The sequence below is a fragment of the Equus quagga genome, chromosome 13 (assembly GCF_021613505.1).
Source record: "Equus quagga isolate Etosha38 chromosome 13, UCLA_HA_Equagga_1.0, whole genome shotgun sequence".
Taxonomy (NCBI): domain Eukaryota; kingdom Metazoa; phylum Chordata; class Mammalia; order Perissodactyla; family Equidae; genus Equus; species Equus quagga.
Window position 1 is genome coordinate 15,583,508 of NC_060279.1, and position 19,515 is coordinate 15,603,022.

The 19,515-nt window shown below is 40.6% G+C and overlaps 1 protein-coding gene across 1 annotated transcript in view; it reads right to left on the bottom strand.

The window, feature by feature from the left end:
- Positions 1 to 19,515, bottom strand: part of STX6 (syntaxin 6) — a 45,330-nt gene that overhangs the window by 22,729 nt on the left and 3,086 nt on the right. Inside the window, exons 2-3 of the mRNA XM_046681378.1 lie at positions 5,808 to 5,977; positions 4,676 to 4,770 (exon numbers count right to left, since the gene is read on the bottom strand). Coding sequence (XP_046537334.1) covers positions 4,676 to 4,770; positions 5,808 to 5,977 — 265 coding nt within the window. The remainder of the gene's footprint in view (positions 1 to 4,675; positions 4,771 to 5,807; positions 5,978 to 19,515) is intronic.

Here is a 19,515-nt window from a genome sequence, read left to right on the forward strand (position 1 = left end):
CGCCAAAGACCTGGGTTCAAGACTTAGCTATGCTTTTTAATAGCTGTGCCAAGTTAGGCAAATTACTCAGTTTCTCTCAGTGCCCATTTCTTCTGTATAGATAATACCTTATAGGGTCACTGTGGGGATTAACAGAGATAAAACAGAGAGTGAATAACAGTGGCCAACGACATAGTAAACACTCAATAAACATTAAGTATTATCCCCATACAAAAGTACTCAACCATTAAAAAGGATAATCTAAATCTGCTCTGTCCAATACAGCAGCTACTGGCCGACTGCAGTGATCGAGCACTGGAAGTAGGGCTGGTGCAACTGAGGAATCCAACTTTTTACTGTATTCAACTTTAATTCATTGATATTTAAATTCAGTTACGGGGAAACTTATAAGCATATCTGGAAAATATTGAGTATGCAAATCTGCTTTTTCAGTTGTAAGTTTTATAAACTCTAAATACAGATCAAGCATCTTCAATGAAAACTTCATGTCTGAAGTGAGATGTGCTTATGTGTAAAATACATGCCAGATTTAGAAGTCTCAGCACAAAAAAATTAGAAATTAAAAAAATATATATTTCATTAATATTTTTATAGTATTGATTACATGTTAAATGATAATCTTTGGGATATAGTGGGTTAAATATAGATATATTAAGTTCACCTGTTTCTTTTTCCTTTTTCAATATGACTACTAGAAAATCTAAAATGATGCATGTGGCTTGCACTATACTTCTACTGGACCAGCACTGCTCTAGATGTGTCTATACTGATATAAGACTACGTCCACAATATACTTTTTCATAGAAAAAAATTGGAACTTCATGCCAGTTCTTTTAAGAGTGTATTCCAATGTCCATAAAATGGCTGGAAAAAATATATGAAACCTGTCAGCAATTATTTCTGGGGAGTGGAATTATAGAATAGAGGGTCATTTTCACCTCTCATACATCAAAATTATTTGCATTTAAAAAATAAGTATAGATTTTTAACTTAAACAAGTAAAATAAAAAATGTTTATGATTGCATAACAGTATCATCACAATCATGTAAAACCACAACTGTCATATATTGAGAAGAAAACTACAAGAAAATGCAACAAAGATTTGTGTTTGTGTATTATTTTGAGTTTAGTTTTCTTTTTCTATTTTTTCCTCTTGTAAAGTCTTCCTAATTTTCTTTAATGAGCATGCACTAGTTTAATGAAATAAATATTCACAAGTTCATTTTTAATGCTCTCTCCTTAATAAAAAATATGTGGGGTGGGGATGTGTGCGAGTGAGCATGCACATGTGTGTGCATCGGCCCTGATGGTCAGTGAAGTCTTCCACAGCTGTGTGGTGTGCATCCTGCATGTGGCCATGGCTGCAATTAAGGAGCTACGGCTTTCCCCTCTAGGATGGCCTTTTTCCTACACAGGTTAAAAGTCACCAGATACCATAAGACACATCACCTTCATATCAGGATTTGGAATTTTAAGCTATGTCACTAAACAGTTTTAAACAGTTTTAAGCATTATGTAACAACCTGTCATGACAAAAACATAATTACTCATCTTCTTCCTAACATATGAAATTTAGAACCAGCAGTCAAGAAGCTGTTAGTACGAATAAAATATGGTTCATCTGCCAAAAGAACAACAAATGTCCTGATTATTTATGCTCCTGTTCCCATTTCACACTGTCTTCCAAGCCGAGTGACCAGGACAGTATAAACCCCAGGGCATCCTGCTCATAGGCCTCACATCCCAACATCATCTGTGGCTACACTGAACACCTCACCCTTCTTGATTAACCAAAGTCACTTCTATCTTGATGCATAATTAACTATACACAATTCTTGGGTTGGAACAGGTTGGATTTTTTGGGAGGGGGGTATAGTTCTGATAGCCCTCGAAAGCTAAAATAAGTCAGAGAATGTTAGTGAGGATCAGCTCATGGATAAAGAAAACTAAGAACCAGTGGGGCTAAATGACTCGCTGCGATGAAACTGGATTAGGGTCACGCAGCTGAGCCTAGAACTCAGGTCTCCTCACCTCTCAATCACTGTTCTTTTGCCATATACCACAAAAGCTTCCATTATTAAAGTCACTCGACCTTACTTCTCAAATATATTTCCATAATACAAATACTTCATATGCAAAATCTGATGTACAGGCAACTCTGCAAATGTAAAAATGATTACCTCAAAAATTTCAAGGCTATTTACAGAAAAACAAAAATATTTTGCTCTCTTCAGTAAAAATGGCCAGCAAAAGATAATAAAAACTGCACAAACTTGGGGCTGGCCCCGTGGCCGAGTGGTTAAGTTCGTGTGCTCCGCCGCAGGTGGCCCAGTGTTTCGTTGGTTTGAATCCTGGGCGCGGACATGGCACTGCTCATCAGACCACGCTGAGGCAGCGTCCCACATGCCACAACTAGAAGGACCCACAACGAAGAATATACAACTATGTACCGGGGGGCTTTAGGGAGAAAAAGGAAAAAAATAAAATCTTTAAAAAAAAAAACTGCACAAACTTAAAAGATGCTTGGAAAAACATACACAATAAGACTCTTTTTAAATAAAGGGGCTTACTAAACACAAAACCAATGAACACTGAGAAGAAACATGGGAGAAAGATTTCTTCAGGTAGAACAACAACAACAATATATATAAATACACACACACACACACACAGAGTGTATCACCAACTTCCCTTTCTAAGAAGGAGAAAGGACAATTGGCATACACTGTGGATCAAAATGTATCCCTTTTGGAGCAACATTACGAAAACCTGCTGACAACAGTAACAGAAGAGCTTACATAAACTTGTGATGTCCAAATCTCTAACCTGAGTTCAGTCCTGCGTCTCATTTCTCCAATCTGCGAACTCTCTGACCCCTCTCTATCAATCTCCTCCACCTGGAACCCAGAGAGCTCTGCAGACAAGTACTGTTTAACTGAATGCAGTAATACTGAATCAATACAAGGTGCTCTTCATTGTTTAAAAATCAAGTTAGCATCAATACCGCTTCCTTCTCTTCCACAGGATTTCAATTAGAATTTACTAAGATCAGATGTGCAAAAGCTCAGTTAGGTGCTACTGTTACCCCACCAGTGGCAAACAGTAACAGCTTTCCAACAAACAGTCGTAAATTAAAACAAGAATGATGAAAACCCCCAAAATATTCAGTTGGATCATATAGTTGAGTATGGTTTAGATCTCAACTCTAGAAGGACTGTAACATTTCGAAGCACAGATTTGATTTAGAATACTTCTCTCAAAGAAGTATTTTTAAATGCTTTTCCAATATTAGAAAACGAACTTTGGATTTTACTTCCAATTATACCAACTAACAACTTTCAATATATTGACCTCTGAATTTCACTGTGCAAAATTTACAAGCATGACATCACAGAAAGAACAAATATAATGATTAAGGTCAAAAATAAATGCTTCACTGCGAGGTTGGTAGGATTTAAATACCAACACCTACAGAAGTCTCCTTCTGGAAATCTATTACAAAAAATTAAAAAGCAAACTACATTTATAAAATAAATAGTTGGGGAATCATTTACCTTATCAAAAAATGTCACCTAACATGTTTCCTTATCAGGATAGCATTCTGAACCAGCTAGAAATTAGGAGTGTCTAATCGAAATGCTCGTTGTATAGACGGGGCACCCGAGGACCAAAAAGGGTCACCGCCCCATCAAAATGTGGGTTTATTCATAAACAATTTAGATATATGTATGTAGAAGGGCAACTGATGAATAAAACAAGGAACAAGAATATTTAAAGTTCAGTGATAATCTACCATTTGAAATAATTTCAAAAAGAAATCACACGACATAAAGTCTTTGGCAAACATATACCAAGGTTCCTGCCTAAGATGACTCTTAAAAAGCCATATGTTAGCACTGGTATGATCCCAAGTCTCTTTATTCAAGGAAGCTGCTTTCTAGTACATATGTTAAAGACAGCTGGTTCTCTTATATCTAGTTATGCTAATCAAATGGCTTAGCCATATAGTTTCAAAATACAAACATATCTTAATGATACAAGGTTTTATTTAAATGCAATTTTCTCAGGTTTTTAAATAATAGGTTATTACCTAAATAATTGGAGACTAAATATTTGTTCACTTGGACTGGGTTTTTACACTCTGATACATGTCTGCTTGCTCTGGATAACTCCCGAAAGGCTGTCAAGCAGTTGTATATGGAAATGTCAGTAACATGGGTTGCAAGAGTTCCAGAAGCAATTCAGATGGTGGAAGGGGCCGACATCCAAACCCAATAGAGTCACTCCTCACAATGCAAAGTGATTACCAATCAATCAAGAAACCAAATGGTTTCTACAACAGTAACTCGTCCTTTTGTCCAGAAATACAGTACACTAAGAAACAAAGAGGAAAAAAGATAACTAGCTTGGAGGAAGGAGAGGTATGGACAAGTAGGATACCATTAAAGTAACCTTCCCAAAGCCAGCAAGAAACGCTCTCATTTCTGCTCTAAGAAATAAGCCTGACAAGACTAAGAATAGATTTTTTTTCAATCAGAGTAATTATATGTGAGAAACTGGCATTTAATTCATACTAAAAAGTGGTTTCAGAGCTGACCTATTAGTTTACAAGGGAAAGAGTTCTAAGAAGTTTGGCTATTTCTTACACAAATAACACAAGATCATAGTTCTTACCCTGACAACTTGCCGAGTACTAGTGATGAAGGCTTTTCTTATACTCAATTCGGTTGCATCCAGATTGAATTTTCTAGGGTTTGCTTCAACTATGCGTGGGTCAAAAAGTCAAGGTAAAGCAATTTCATCATCAAAAGCCTAACAAACAACATCGTGTTAAACGAGAGAATCTCTCACAGGCAAGCAATAAAATCTGGCCCAACGTTTCTGAAACCATAGTCAACCTGACACAAATCACGCTCAAACTTTCTCTGCCCACAGCTATATGAAGATCCTTATGCCCAAGGTGCAAATGACCCGCCAGGTTCAGAAAGAGCCCCTGCTAACGGGGTTCACTACAAATCTGCAGCTGTCTGACCACAGCTGAGCTGGGCTCTTCCAGATGCCTGTGGGCACTTTGGATCTATTCTTTTTTGACTCCAGATCACCTTTAACAGCTTTTGCAGGCCTTTCTCATTTGCCGTTCTAAACCATTCCACTTACATCAAGAAACTAACTGCTTCTTAATCGAAATGCTTCTTCAGTGAAGCTTCCCCAGATGGCCTCACCCCCAGCCTGGTCCTATCACCCCATGTCAGACACTCGCATGGCTCTCTGTACTTTTCTCTCAGTCCGCAAGCACACATTGTACTATTTGATTAATGTCTGTTCCTCTGCCCCCTGAACCCCTCTCTACCACCGTCATAAAATCCATGAGGGTTGGTACACTGTGTGTCAAGCACCATTCTAAGCTCTTTATATGTTAAACTTTCAACAACCTACGAGCTAGGTACTGGTTGTTCTCCTAACTTTCTACTGAAAAGGAAACTGAAGCACAGAGCAACGTGCCCAAAGTCACACAGTCTAACTGGTGCAGCCAGGGCTTGAACACTCAGTCTCACTCCAGGGTCCGAGCTCAAAGCCATTGCACACGCTGCCTCTAAACTGCAGGACTTGCCATGCACTGTGGAAGAATTTGCTACTCTACCTTAGCTTACTGGGCAATTATTTTAAGTGTGGCATGGTACAAATAAGAGCAACATCCATCAATTATGAAAGGAAATGCCTAATCTATGTACTTGAGACATCTGAATAAAAACTTGTTCATTTGCCTGTTTGCCTCAAATGGCACAGACCCCACAGAAAAGGATATTGATGGTTTCATCAAGGTCCTCTAGATCCCACTCTATGCTGCGGAGGTTGTTTCTCAGCTCGTTGGTGGTCCAGTCGATTTCTTCCCTTGTTGCCGCGGAGGGGTCCTGGAGGAGCTCTGTCCATCTCTGAAACAATCCCTGGGCAGTGTTGACTGCTTTCTGTACCTCTCTGTCATCAAGGTGAAGGGAAAGGAAAGGAGAGAAATCACAGACAACATGTCCCGTGAACAAGGTACCGCATGACTTAAGTTAACATTTATGATCACACCCAATCTTCAGCAACCACCATTCCCAAAAGTTTCTAAGTCTTTATAGAAGGCTCCTCATAGACAAGTACCAAAGTTCAAAACTTTAAAATAACAGTCTGAGTATTATGTTCTCAGCTGACATTCAGAATAAAATAGCCACTATTTAAGCAGTTATAATATCAAGTTTGTTTGAGAAGGACAAAATTTAATTTTTCTCTGAACAGATGATACTTAAAAGTAGTATAAGAAGAAATCCTACAAATTAACTAAGAGGTCATTAACATTTCCACATGCTGCCCTATGGTGTGATAGTAATTTCCAAGATGAAAAAGTCCTAACACAGCTTTTCTTTGGGGGGTGGGAGGAAGGAGAGGCAGCATTACTCTTACACAGCTAGCTTTTTAGAGGTTAAGTTTGTTTTGTTTTGTTTTAGTGAGGAAGATTGGCCCTGAGCTAACATCTGTTGCCAATCTTCTTCTTTTTGCCTGAGGAAGGCTGTTGCTAACATCTGTGCCAATCTTCCTCCATTTTCTGTGGGATGCCACCACAGTGTAGCCTGATGAGCAGTGCTAGGTCTGCTCCCAGGATCCAAACCCGTGAACCCTGGGCCGCCCAAGTGGAGAGTGCAAATTTAACCACTACACCACCAGGCCAGCCCCTAGAAGTATGTATTTTAATCTGAGACATTTTTAAACCCAAAATCTCATTAGAGGATTTCCAAACATTATTAGCTTTAAATATATCTACGTTCCTGGATTAAGCAATGCTGTATAGCAGATTAGTGTATTGTTTAGAGAGTGAGACTAGGCCACTAGGTGCCATGATCTAGTATGCTTTTAGATTAGATATAATCACAAGGTTTTAAAAACTTTTCTCCCCACCACTGGGCCAATATTCACCATTTAAATGTTATAATCTAACATTACTGCATATGAAAATCAAAAAAGAGTCATTTTATAATCACATGGTCTCTTGTGTACAAAATAATTACCTTACTGCTCCCAAACTAAGAGATCTATTTTGATCCTTCTATGATTTAATTTTTTTTTTCTTTTTTGCTGAGCAAGATTTGCCCTCAGCTAACATCCACTGCCAATCTTCCTTGTTTTGTATGTGAGCTGCCACCACAGCATGGTCACTGACAGATAAGTGGTGTAGGTCTGTGCCTGGGAACCAAATCCAGGCTGCCAAAGTGGGGCACACCAAACTTAACCACTAGGCCACCAGGGCTGGCCCTTTCTATGATTTCTTAATCAGTTCTTCTGGGTGCTCAATCAGGGTGTTTGTTCTCTGTAGCTTTAAGACAGATTTGCATGCATCCTATTCCTTCTGACATTTCAAGTACCAGAAGAGAAAATACTAAAAAAAATGAAAAGTGCCTTACTTTCCGTCTGTGGAATATTGATGAGAGCTAAAAGGCTGAGCATTAAATAGAGAAATAGCAACTGGACCCAGGTGGAATAAATCATTGAACTATATGGCCAAAATGAATCTACCAAGGTATGTTCATACCCAATTTATGGGTTAGGCAAGCCCTCTCATTGTTCCACTCATGTCAGCCTTTAGACTTTCAGTGCCAATGAGAAACTCTACTGGAAAATACCAGGGGAAGGACTAAATAAATGAGGTGTAAATTTACTATCCTTACTGTTATTGAGGTTTTTGGCTGATCTGATAGAGAAACAGACACATCTTCCCATAGTACAAGGTATTTGGTGTATTTATAGGTGCTGAATATCATCGCTGATAATGGAAGACAGTTAAAGAGGTATCTATAATGATACCTCATTTTAAAGAATATAAAATTTGACAATTCTGTAAAGTAAATATAAATTTTTTTTGAGAACTAGAAGCCTCAATCCTAAGAAGCCACAGGCTAGGGCATACCATGTTCTCCACCACCAGTACATTAACTAGGATGCTGGAATTAAATTTTCTTAAGTAGCAATCCATAAACTTTTTTGGTCTCAGGACTCCTTTGCCTTCTTCAAAATTACTGAAGATTTCAAAGAATTAGGATTGATGTGGGCTACAACTATTGCTATTTATCATATTAGAAATTCAAACAGACATTTAAAAAATATTTATCAGTTAATTTTAAAATTACAATGAACTTACTACGTTAACATATTTTTGCAAAAACTAACTTCTAAAATAAAAACATTTAGTGAAGAGTGGTGCTGTTTAACATTTCTATTTTTGCAAATCTCTTTACTATCTGGTTTAATAGAAGACAGTAGGATTCTCACATCTGCTTCTACATTCAGTGTGCTGACATACTTTCAGTTGAGTATATGATGAAAATCCAGCCTCATATAGATATATAGTTGGAAAAGGGAGGAGAATTTTAATAGTTTTTTCAGATATTCTGGATATTCTTTTTTGACACTATAGCAAAACCTGACAAGTGGCAGTTTCTTAGAGGTTAGCTGCAATGTGGAATGTGAAGCTGTATTCAAGAGTTTGTGAACTCTCATACATGACAATCCATCGCTCTATCTTGTATCCTAAATGGCTTTTTACCCAAGTATGATTTTATAGCATCATGTACTGGTCATTTGGAAAATATTAGTTTACTGAGTATCACAGATGTTTCAAATGCTGATTCCTTTCATTATGCAATATCCAAAACCTTATAATAATTTCACCACCAATCTCATCAGAAAAATCTAAGTACTGGGAATCTGCAAGATGATAGTAGTTGAGATAAGCTTTCTAAAAATTCTGTTTAAAAAAAAAGTTTCTAGGGGCTGCCCCATGGCTGAGTGGTTAAGTTTGCGCACTCCGCTGTGGCAGCCCAGGGTTTCGCCAGTTCGGATCCCGGGCGCGGACATGGCATTGCTCATCAGGCCACACTGAGGCGGCGTCCCACATGCCACAACCAGAAGGATGTGCAACTAAGATATACAACTATGTATGGGGGGAGTTTGGGGAGATAAAGCACACACACAAAAAAGAAGATTGGCAACAGTTGTTAACTCAGGTGCCAATCTTTTAAAAAAGTTTCTAATTTTATCATCAGCAAAAATACTGTCAGTTGTTTTCCATGAAGTGACAGGTTCATCTCACTCATTTTTAAGAAAATATCAAGTATTTTTGGATAATTTTGAGATTTGAGAACATATGCAAGTCTCAATAACCAGTTTGTCAGTCATTATTTCAAGCAAAAATGAGATTCTGTGTGGGGAGATTCTGTGAGCTCACAACTCAATCACAGAAGTGCTTTTCCTGGAGATAACCATCGTATCTTACAATATAGCAAAAGTGCTTTATGTACATTCTCATTTTGTCACATAGAATACGAAAATGTATACTAACTAAGGCAGGGAGAAAACATTTGTGAATCGCACATCTGATTAAGGACTTACACATCTAGAATACATTTAAAAACTCTCAAAACTTAACAAAAAGACAAATCTAATTTTATAAATGGGCAAAAGATTTGAACAGTCACTTCACCAAAGAAGACACAGAGATGACAACTAAGCACACGAAAAAGATGCCCAATATCATTAGTCATTAGGAAAATGCAAATTAAATCCACAATGAGATACCATTACATACTTAGAATGGCTTAAAAAAGAAAACAAAAAATAAAACTGACAATGCCAAGTGCTGACCAGGTCGGGGAGTAACTGGAACTCACATGCACTACTGGTGGGAATGCAAAACGGTACAGCCACTTTGGAAAATAGTTTGGCTGTTTCTTAAAATTAAGTGTATACGTACCATATGACTCAACAATCCCACTCCTAGGTAACATGAAAACTTATGTTCATATGACAACCTGCAAATCCTTATAGCAGCTTTATTCATAATAGTCCAAAACTGGAAACAACCCAAATGTCCTTCACCTAATGAATGGACAAACCGTGGTACATCTGCACAATGGAATACAAGTCAGCCATAAGAAGGAATAAACTACTGATACATGTGACAATGTGGACGAATCTCAAATGCATTATGCTAAATTAAAGAAGCCAGACTCAGAAGGCCACATACCGTATGACTCCATTTATGTAACATTCTGGAGAAGGTAAAACTATGGGGACAGGAAACAAATCAGTAGTTGCCAGGTGCTGGGCATGGTGGGAGGGACTAGAAGGGACACAGAGAAACTTTTAGGGGAGATGGATCTGTCCTCTCTTATTTGTGGAGGTGTGGTTACATAACTATATGTGTTCGTCAAATTTTGCAGGACTGTACTCTAAAAGGGGTAAATATTACTGTAGGTACATTTGTTTGTGTGTGTGTGTGTGAGAGAGAGAGAGAAAGACTGGCCCTGAGCTAATACCTGTGCCAATCTTTCTCTACCTTATATGGGATGCCTCCACAGTGTGGCTTGACGAGTGGTGCTAGGTCTGCACCCGGGATCTGAACCTGCGAACTGAACCCAGGCCATCAAAGCGGAGAACACAAACTTAACTACCGGGCCAGCCCCACAACTTTTTAAAAAACGAAGAGAAGTGTATTTGAGGATCAAGATTTGATACAATTAATAATTTTTACTGTTTTGTGAAGAACAGTCTTAAAAGAATACAGCTCTTTTCTTTTTCCTGTGAAGGAGGAATACAATGACTACTAGGACGGTTTGGCGCCACTGCCTCAATTTAAACTAAGGCACCAGCAGTTTTACCTGCCACAGCTTATGCACCATCAGTGTAAATATCAACACAATGAAGAAAGCAAGTAACAGCTGAGTATTACAAAAAGCGTTTTAAGCTGAGGGACTCTTGTGAAAGGATCTCAAGAATCTCTTGGGATCCAAGGATCGCATTTTTAGACCCACAACTCTTAAGACATTGGTACTCAGATCTGAGGGAGTAGGGGGGCCCACAGGGGGATGTGATATAGTAGCACAAAGTGAAACCAAGAAGTCCTCAAGCATGCAAGAACTTAAGCATGTTCTGAGGAAGCAACCAAAGAAATGACAGGAATTAGAAAAATGCTACAAAGCAATTCCAGAATAACATTCAAAACCCCACAGGCCTAGCCAGTGACTTGGCTTATTCCACTCTCAATCTTTAGTTTTTAAAAGCAGTTTCATTTTTAGTTTTCATTTAATAGCACAGGCATTAGGAAGGCAAAGTAGTCATTATTTTACGTTTCTAAGACAGATCTTTTAAGGGATCACAAAGGTGGGAACTGTCAGCAATGTTTCAGATCTAGAAAGAAAAGCCAGAACCTGCAGTGTATCAAGTGTATCCTATCTTAGCAGCAGCTAAGGGCTCCCTCAAAGCTTAAAACATCTCCCAACCTTTCTTCTTCCAACATCATTTCACCTTAGCATGAACCTGAAAACAGTAGCAGGAATGGAAAGTAGAAAACAACGTGCGTCACCAACAAATCCTATTTTTAAGCCAAATATTAATGGTAATCAGAATTTCCTAAAGAACTGGGGGGTTTCTGAGTATGAGATTCTAACTAGTGAGACAACCCACTCAATTCAGAACCACGTGTAAACATGGGAACTCAATATTTACAATCACTTGGCATTCCAAGTACATCAATTAAGAGAACAAAGGAGAATATAACCACGTTATCTGTTTGAGATCTGAGGGTTTTAACAAGAGAGAGACAAGAGCCCATAGAGTTTTCTTCACTCTTTCTTAGAAAAGGCAAGGGAGTTGTTTCCCTATGAACTGGCTAGTTTGGCACTTCCCACGCCCACACACCCAGCGCTGTCAGCCAGACACAGTCTGCCATGTGAGCGCTACACCCTGTGAGGCACTCTGCGGGAGCGGCTGCAGCTGTGGACCCCTTAGGCAGTAGCAATCTGCTTTTGTCTGTGGTCTCCAGAAATGTCAAAATCACAAGACACTGCCTCTTTTTCCTGGAGAATCTGCTTTAGCTATTTTCAGGTTTTTCTTCCAACAATGTAATGGCAATGATTAAAGCCTGACACCCAGAATTTTCCATGAGAAGCCAGGTATACCTTGAAGTATTGGGGCTCTTCAGCTTAGCGAACTTCTTGGTAAATAACTATCTGCTCAGTGATAGCTTTGGGAATTATATCTGGCACCATTTCTCCGAAAACTTGCTAATTACTTTCCTAGGAATTACAGGTGTAGCTCCTGACCCAGAGAAGTTTTTTTCAGTTCCTTGAAAGGAGAGAGATGGGGATCTCCACAGCAGTCAAGCAGACTTTCTGCTCCCACATCTGCTGCATAGACTTCCAAAGTCAGTCTGTCTTACATACTTCGTGGGCAAAGAGAGCCACAGCATTGAAAACACTAGGATGAGGCTCTTCCCCCTCACTGTCCACCAAATGGTGCATCAAAATCATGGGACCTGTCACATCCTCAGGGACTGAACTCCCTATGAACACCAGAATGAAAGTTCTGCACTGTAATCCACCCTAATGTCTGTGGGAGCACTTGCAATGCACAGCCTTTTTCCCAGTAAGCAACTGTCAAAAACAAAAACACAGTCCACTTCAAAGAATGTTATCTTTTGGGCAAAAATAAGGTCATTCAAGCTATCAAAACCAGATTCTTCCACTCCTTATAAAAAAAGGTTGACACTGGCAGGACTAACCTAGTTTGTTTTGGAAGCCAGCCCAACACTAACCCCTTGCCATTGCTAGTTGAGCCTCTCCCATACAACATTCCAGTCTGTTCCACCATGATGACGGGCTCACCATCCCAATCCACCTTTAGGGCTACAGGCCATACAACCAGTTGTCCATGAAATCATAAAGTTTTCTTATTTGGATCTAACCTAGTTTGTCAGTAAAATGGGAGGAAGGAGTATCTCAGCCATTAGGGAGCTTTAGTTCCCCAGAACTTGTCATTCACTTGTGCCAACAAATTGCAGAATAATTGTAGCTGCAAACTCCGCCATCCTTTTGAGTTCTCCTTTCTTCTTTGACCATGCTGGCAGATGCTGAATTGGCATCTGTTTCAGTTACTGTGGTTGTGTAACAATTACCCCAAAACTTAGTGGTGTAAAACAACCATTTATCATGTTTACGGATTCTGTGGGTTAAGAATTCGTACCGGACACAGAAGGGATGGCGTGTCCCTGCTCCACAATGTCTGGGGTCTCAGCTGACAAACTCAATAGGGTGGGGCTGCAAGAGTGGGTGCTCCTCAGCAGCATCTCTGTCTCTGTGTAGTCTTTCCACACGATCTCTCCAGCAGAGGGGCTTCAGGGTAGTTGGACTTCTCACATGTTAGCTCAGGGCACCCCAGGCTTGTGTCCCAAGACAGAAAGATGCAGGTGGAAGCCGTATTGGTTGTCTTTTATGACTTAAGCTTCAGGAGTCAAGCAGTGACATTTCCGCCTCACTCTGTCAGTCAAGGCAGTTACAAAGGTCTGCTCAGGTTTAAGTGAAAGGAACGAGGATGCCAGCTTGACAGAATGCCAGCTTCATAATTTAACAAAAGCAAATGGGACAGGATATATATTGGGGAGGCCATTGGTAGAAAACAAGAAGTGCACAATGTCACACACAAAAAAAGGAAAGTGAGAGTTTCAAGAAAATAAATACGAGGGCTGTAGTGTCAAGTACACTGAAAATGAGGATGACGTCGAGTCACAACACCTGTATCTGGGGCAGCACCTATTCTGCATGTCTCTTTACAGAAAGACCCCGTTTCATCATATATTGCAAAGCTAGTAAAGGCACACAGTTTCCGTTCTAGTAACGAAACCTGAAAAACCCAGGCTCTGTAAGCCTCTGCAACCACATCACCCTCCTACCCACCCCATACTCCACCAACCTCATTGCACCACCAATCCCTTGGGCTAGCTAAGGGAGGAGCTCTTTTTCTGCTTGACTTCCACATCCACATCTTTTGCATGTGAGGGGGAAAACACATGTACCCTTCACTTGCCCTTACTGCCATTTCCAAATTCAACATCACTATGATACCTTTTGCAATTACTCCTGTGGGGGGAAAAAAAACCATCTTTACTTAGTTACCTATAGTTGTATACAATTTTTGACCTCAACCTGCTGCTGCTTCCACAACTCCTCTGGGATAGTACTACTGCCACCAATGCCAGTGCCGGTCAAAATCTTGAGTGGCTTGAAGTCACCCTCATTTTCAATGTACTTGACACTACAGCCCTCATATTTATGTTCTTTAAACAATCACTTCCCTGTGTGTATGTGTGACATTGCGCACTTCTAGTTTTCTACCAATTTTCTCTTTCCTCTTTCTCTACTTGGTCCCAATGGTTCTTAGCACTCTTTTTACAGCTCCTAGGTGCTCATCAACCTTCACAGGTTCAAAACATCCCATGAAGATGATGGCTCCTCAAATGCATTTCCAGCTCCTAACCACTTACCCAGGATTAATTTCTACACTTTTAGCTGCCTATAGTATTATTCCATTTGTCTAAAACTGAACTAGCCAGACCTGATGGTCGAGTGGTTAAGATTCGGCGCTCTTACCACCAGGGTGTGGGTTCATATCCCAGTCAGGGAACCACACCACCCGTCTGTCAGTTGTCATACTGTGGTGGCTGTATGTTGCTGTGTTGCTGAAAGCTATGCCTCCGGTATTTCAAATACCAGCAGGGTCATCCGTGGTAGACAGGTTTCAGCAGAGCTTCCAGACTACGACAGACTAGGAGAAGGACCTGGCCACCCATTTCTGAAAAAATTGGCCATGAAAACCCTGTGAATAGCAGCAGAGCATTGTCTGATACAGCGCTGGAAGGTGAGAGGATAGTGCAAAAAGACCGGGCAGGGATCCGCTCTGCTGTCCACAGGGTCGCTGGGAGTTGGAATAGACTGACGGGACTAACACCAAAAAAGCAAACTAACAAAAAAGCAAGTATTCAAACAAAAAGATAAAACAGAAAAAAAAAATCTGCTTTCTTAACTTCCCCATTTTAGTCAATAGTGCAACTGTTTTCCAAGCTACGAAACTTGTCTAGACAAGTGTCATCTCTGACTCTTCCTCTTACTTCTTACCTTGCACAACCTCTACTCAAGTCCAATCACTGGATTCCAAATCCGGAAGGAACTTTCAAGATAACCAGTCTGCACTCACTGAACAAATCACAGAACTGGGGCTCAGACGTTTTGGCTGTTTGCCACAAGTCCTTCTGAGCCGGAGGATGAGACACCTTCCACGAGGAGGAGCTATCCAATCCCCTCTTCACTAAGCCTCCAGACTTAGGAAATCTATTCCCTTAGGAGAATCAGAAGACCTGGGTTTGAGCCCTGAAAAGTTGTTTGACCATAGGCAAGTGAATATAACTGCTACTTAAAATTGCCTCCTGATAAAGAATTTATGATAGGAAACATTAAATTTAAACTCCTCATCGGGGTACTCCACGCTTCCTCTTCCCCCAAACTGGCCAGCTTGAATATCCAACCTGATTTCTCACTAAAACAAATTCTGTTTCCGTTGGCAGGAGGTCTTCCTACCCTCCCTTTTCTCATTCTTGGTTCTAGAATCTTGTTCAGCTGCTTCCCCAGCCTGGGAGTCCTTACGCCTCTGCAAATGGAAAGCAGACATCCCGCGATCTCAAGGCCCAGATTGAGACCCTGCCTGCTTCACTAAAGTGTCCTTGACCAGCATTCCCCCGTGGGTCTGTCCTGTTTTCAGCCTCCACACCATCTCAACTCTATTCCAAAATCTCACACACAATGCATGCTGTCTTTCACATACATTCTTTCACATATCTGCATAGTGTTCTCCAAACTAGACTACAATGTCTAGAGCCAAATATAGTATTAGGCATTCAATAAATTTATAAGAAATGTTCGGAACGTTTTTCACAATGAAACATATGAATCTGATTTTTAAAAAGTAGACAATGAGATTTGACTTACATTCAATTTTACTGCACTAAAATTACTCTGGAAACAAGGATTAATTTTTTCACATTGACTGTACCAACAAACACTTTTCTCAACATTGTGAACAAAACTCATGATGCTTGCCTTCAAGGAGCTCATAATCTAGTGTTTAAAAGGCTGAATATACGACAAGAGATGATTAGAGAATACAACAACACAACCATCTCGCTCATCTGCTTACTTATGCCATTATTCCCACCACTGATCCACGGCCAAGAACCTGGAAATAAAACTATCCCTTTTCAGGAACATAAAGCCTCCAGATCAGCAGAATATGAAAGAGCCACAGCATTCGCGCCTTTTACCTGCAGGAGAGGCCACACTCTCATATTCCAACAGCTTCAGCTCTGCGGTTTCCTTAGCTGCCTGTTCGATTAGAAGCTGCAAATTTTAAAAGCTTGCCAACAAGAGAGGGAAAAAAACCTACAGAACTAAAAACTGAAAATGGGTTCACTCATCAAACAAGCACTGCATAAGTCTCTACTGAATACAAAGATGAAAATGACAGGATTCAAATGTGGCATTTTTCACCTGGCAAATTAGTAAAGATTTCTTAAAATGAGAATCCCAGTAGTGGCAAGAGATCAAGGGAAATAGGCCCCTCAAGCACTGGGGGTGTATTTCTGGAGGGCAATTCAGTAATATGCATCAAAAGCTTTGAAATGTGCATTCTCTCTGAACTAGCAATTCTGCCACAGAAATACAGACTACGGAAACAACCTGAAGCAGCAATAAAGACCTGTGACAAGAAGGATTCCCACCACATTAACTGTAATAGTGAAAAATTAGGAACATCACAAATTCCATTCTGGGTGCTAAATTATGTTATATTTATATGATGAAATACAATGCAGTCATTAAAAGCACTCCCTTTCAAAGACATTTTAAGGATATAAGGAAATACAGATAAAAAGATTATAAAAACAGTATTATCCCAATTTCTAAAATGATTATTAGTAATACTACACATATATATAAATCCTGACCTTTCCACTTACAAGCATATGAACTAGAAAAAGTTTAATGTTTCATTTTCTTCATTTGTAAAATGATAACAGTACTACTACCTACTTCATAAGGATTAAAAGGACAATCCCTGACATACAATAAGAAATCAAAAACGGATGGACAATATTACATAAAACTATTAATAGAAACAAAGGTCCAAAAGACACCAAAATTTTAACTAATTATTTCTGTATGGTGGCATTTTAATAAGTTTTTATTCTCTATAGTTTTATTTCCTAAGTTGTCTAAAATAAGCATCTATCAGTTTAACTTTATTTTAAATGTTACTCAAAAAATGATCAGACATGGTCTCTCCTCTCAGAAAGGGCAGCCTGGTTGGATGGAAACATTAAACAGACACTTAAAAGAGGATGTTTACTGAGCACTTAACATGTTCTCCCAGCTGTGCTGGGCAATTTACACGCATCGATTCATTTAATCCTCCTAACTGATAAAGTAGGCACTTTTTAGCCAATTTTGGACATAAAGAAACAGGTTCAAAGAGGATAATCAACTTGCCAAAAGTTAGACCAAGTAATTGCTGAAGTGAGATTCCAACCCTGGGTCCGCCCGATTACCAAAGCCCAGTTCTTTCCACCAAACCTCACTGCCTCCCGAAGTCACACAAAAGAAAATTACACCCAGAACACGCATTTCCTTTCCCTTTGCCCAGCTTATTCTCACAGAACTCATCACCAGCTGACATACCATATATCCTTCACGTTTACGGTCTGGTCCCTAGAATGTAAGCTCCATTAAGGACAGGCGTGTTTGTTCACTGCTGTCGCCTCAGCTCCTAGCATGCAGAAAACAGACACTCACTAAATATTTTAGAATAAAGGATTCTGAATAGACAAACGCCCTGATCGTGTCTCTGTGGTCGCATCAGGTAGCAGTGTGAAGAGACTGACAGCAAGTAGACTTGCTGAAGAAGCTGCTTCTGAGAGCCCAGGTGTGAGAGGAGAGTCCAGGAGGGAGAGGATGATGACACAAACTAGGGCAGAGGAACCAAACTAGAGAGGAGGAGAAGATTCCAGAGGCTGGCACTGATAGGACAGGATGAGCAAGTGGACACGGGACTGAAGGAGAGAGCTGAGTCAGGAGTGAAGAGGGATAAGAGGAGGAGGGTGGGTCAGGCATTTGTTGGGGGGGAGGGGAGAAGAAAAAGAAGGGGAAGACATCCACCCCACAGGGTGGGGGATAAGGAATATTTAGTGGAAAACACAGAACAGCTCTCAGGAGAGAGCTGGGTCATTGACTGGGGAGGGGATGTGCACGATACCCAGGGGGAATCTGAGGCAACGGGATCATAAAGCTCACCCAGTGAGAACACACAAGAAAGGACGACTAGAGAGGCCACACTCAGGAAGGGGTGAGGGGAGAGAGGCAGGCCAGAGGAGATTCAGTGGAGCCAGGGGTTTCAGAGACCGAGTTCTACCAGTGTAAATACCACTGTGAACGTCTGCGCCAGGTAGGGCCACCTCTGCCTAAGAGCCCAGCTGCCCAGCTGTGGGCTCCTTCTCCTCTGTGTGCTGGGATTCTGCGCTAAACCAGACATGGACAATGTCTGAGCCTCAGAAAATGAGCCTCAAACACTCAGGCACTAATGATTGCACGTTTAAATGAAAACAGCTTTCTACTGGTCTCCTTTTTGTAACTCTTCCTCACACTGAAGCATCCATCACCACTACCAAATCAACATCCCTAAAACCCTAACTGCATGTCATTCCCCTGCTTTAAAAGTTGGAAAGGAGACTCTCCTTGAGCCTATTCTATCTGTGCTGTGAGGTGCTAAGAGTACCAGTAAAACGAGGCAATTCAAATTTGAATCCTGGGTCCATCCCTTATTAGCTGTGTGACCCTGGCAATTAACTTAACCCCTCTGTCCTCCCTCAGCCGCTCACTTCTAAAATGTGGCTAATACCCATGTCATAGAGCTTCACTTATAAAGTGAAAATCTGTATAAAGTGCTTACTTAGCACAGAATGCCTGGCATAGGAGTGGCAGCCTTTAAATGCTATTATTATTACTTCCCCAAATAAACTTCCTACTCCACCTGGGCTGCTCTCCTTGATTTCTCAATACGCAATGCTCACCTCAGGGCCTTTGCTGGTAGTGTTCTCACCATGAACCACCACCACCACCACCAAAAGTATTCATTCAACATTTGCACTATGTATTTAAGGTGCTGGCCTGGAAAAACAGTCCCAACCCTCAGAGCTCACAGTCTAACAATGAAAGACACCCAGAGGAAGAGGAGCAACAATGTGTTTCAGGTGTCAAAGGAAGCACTTCCCGGAAGCAGTGGAGATGCTTACAGTGAATCCTGAAAGCTGAGCGGGTGAACGAGGCAGAGTGGGCGCCTGTGGAGCAGAGCATTCAGTACTGCGCTCACGGTCACTGTACTGAGTCTGGCGTTGCTGGAGCCCTGAGCTGAGGGCGGGCAGAGTGAGTGGAGGGAAGAGGAGGGCTGGAGGTCATGAAAAATTGCACTTTATTCTGTAGGCAACAGGCAGCCACTAAATGATGTTAGGTAAGGAACGCCTACTGGGCTTCTAGAAAAGCTACACCTGTGCTGCCCAATATGGAAGGCACGTGTGAGTAGTGAAGGCTTGAAATAAGGTATGTGTG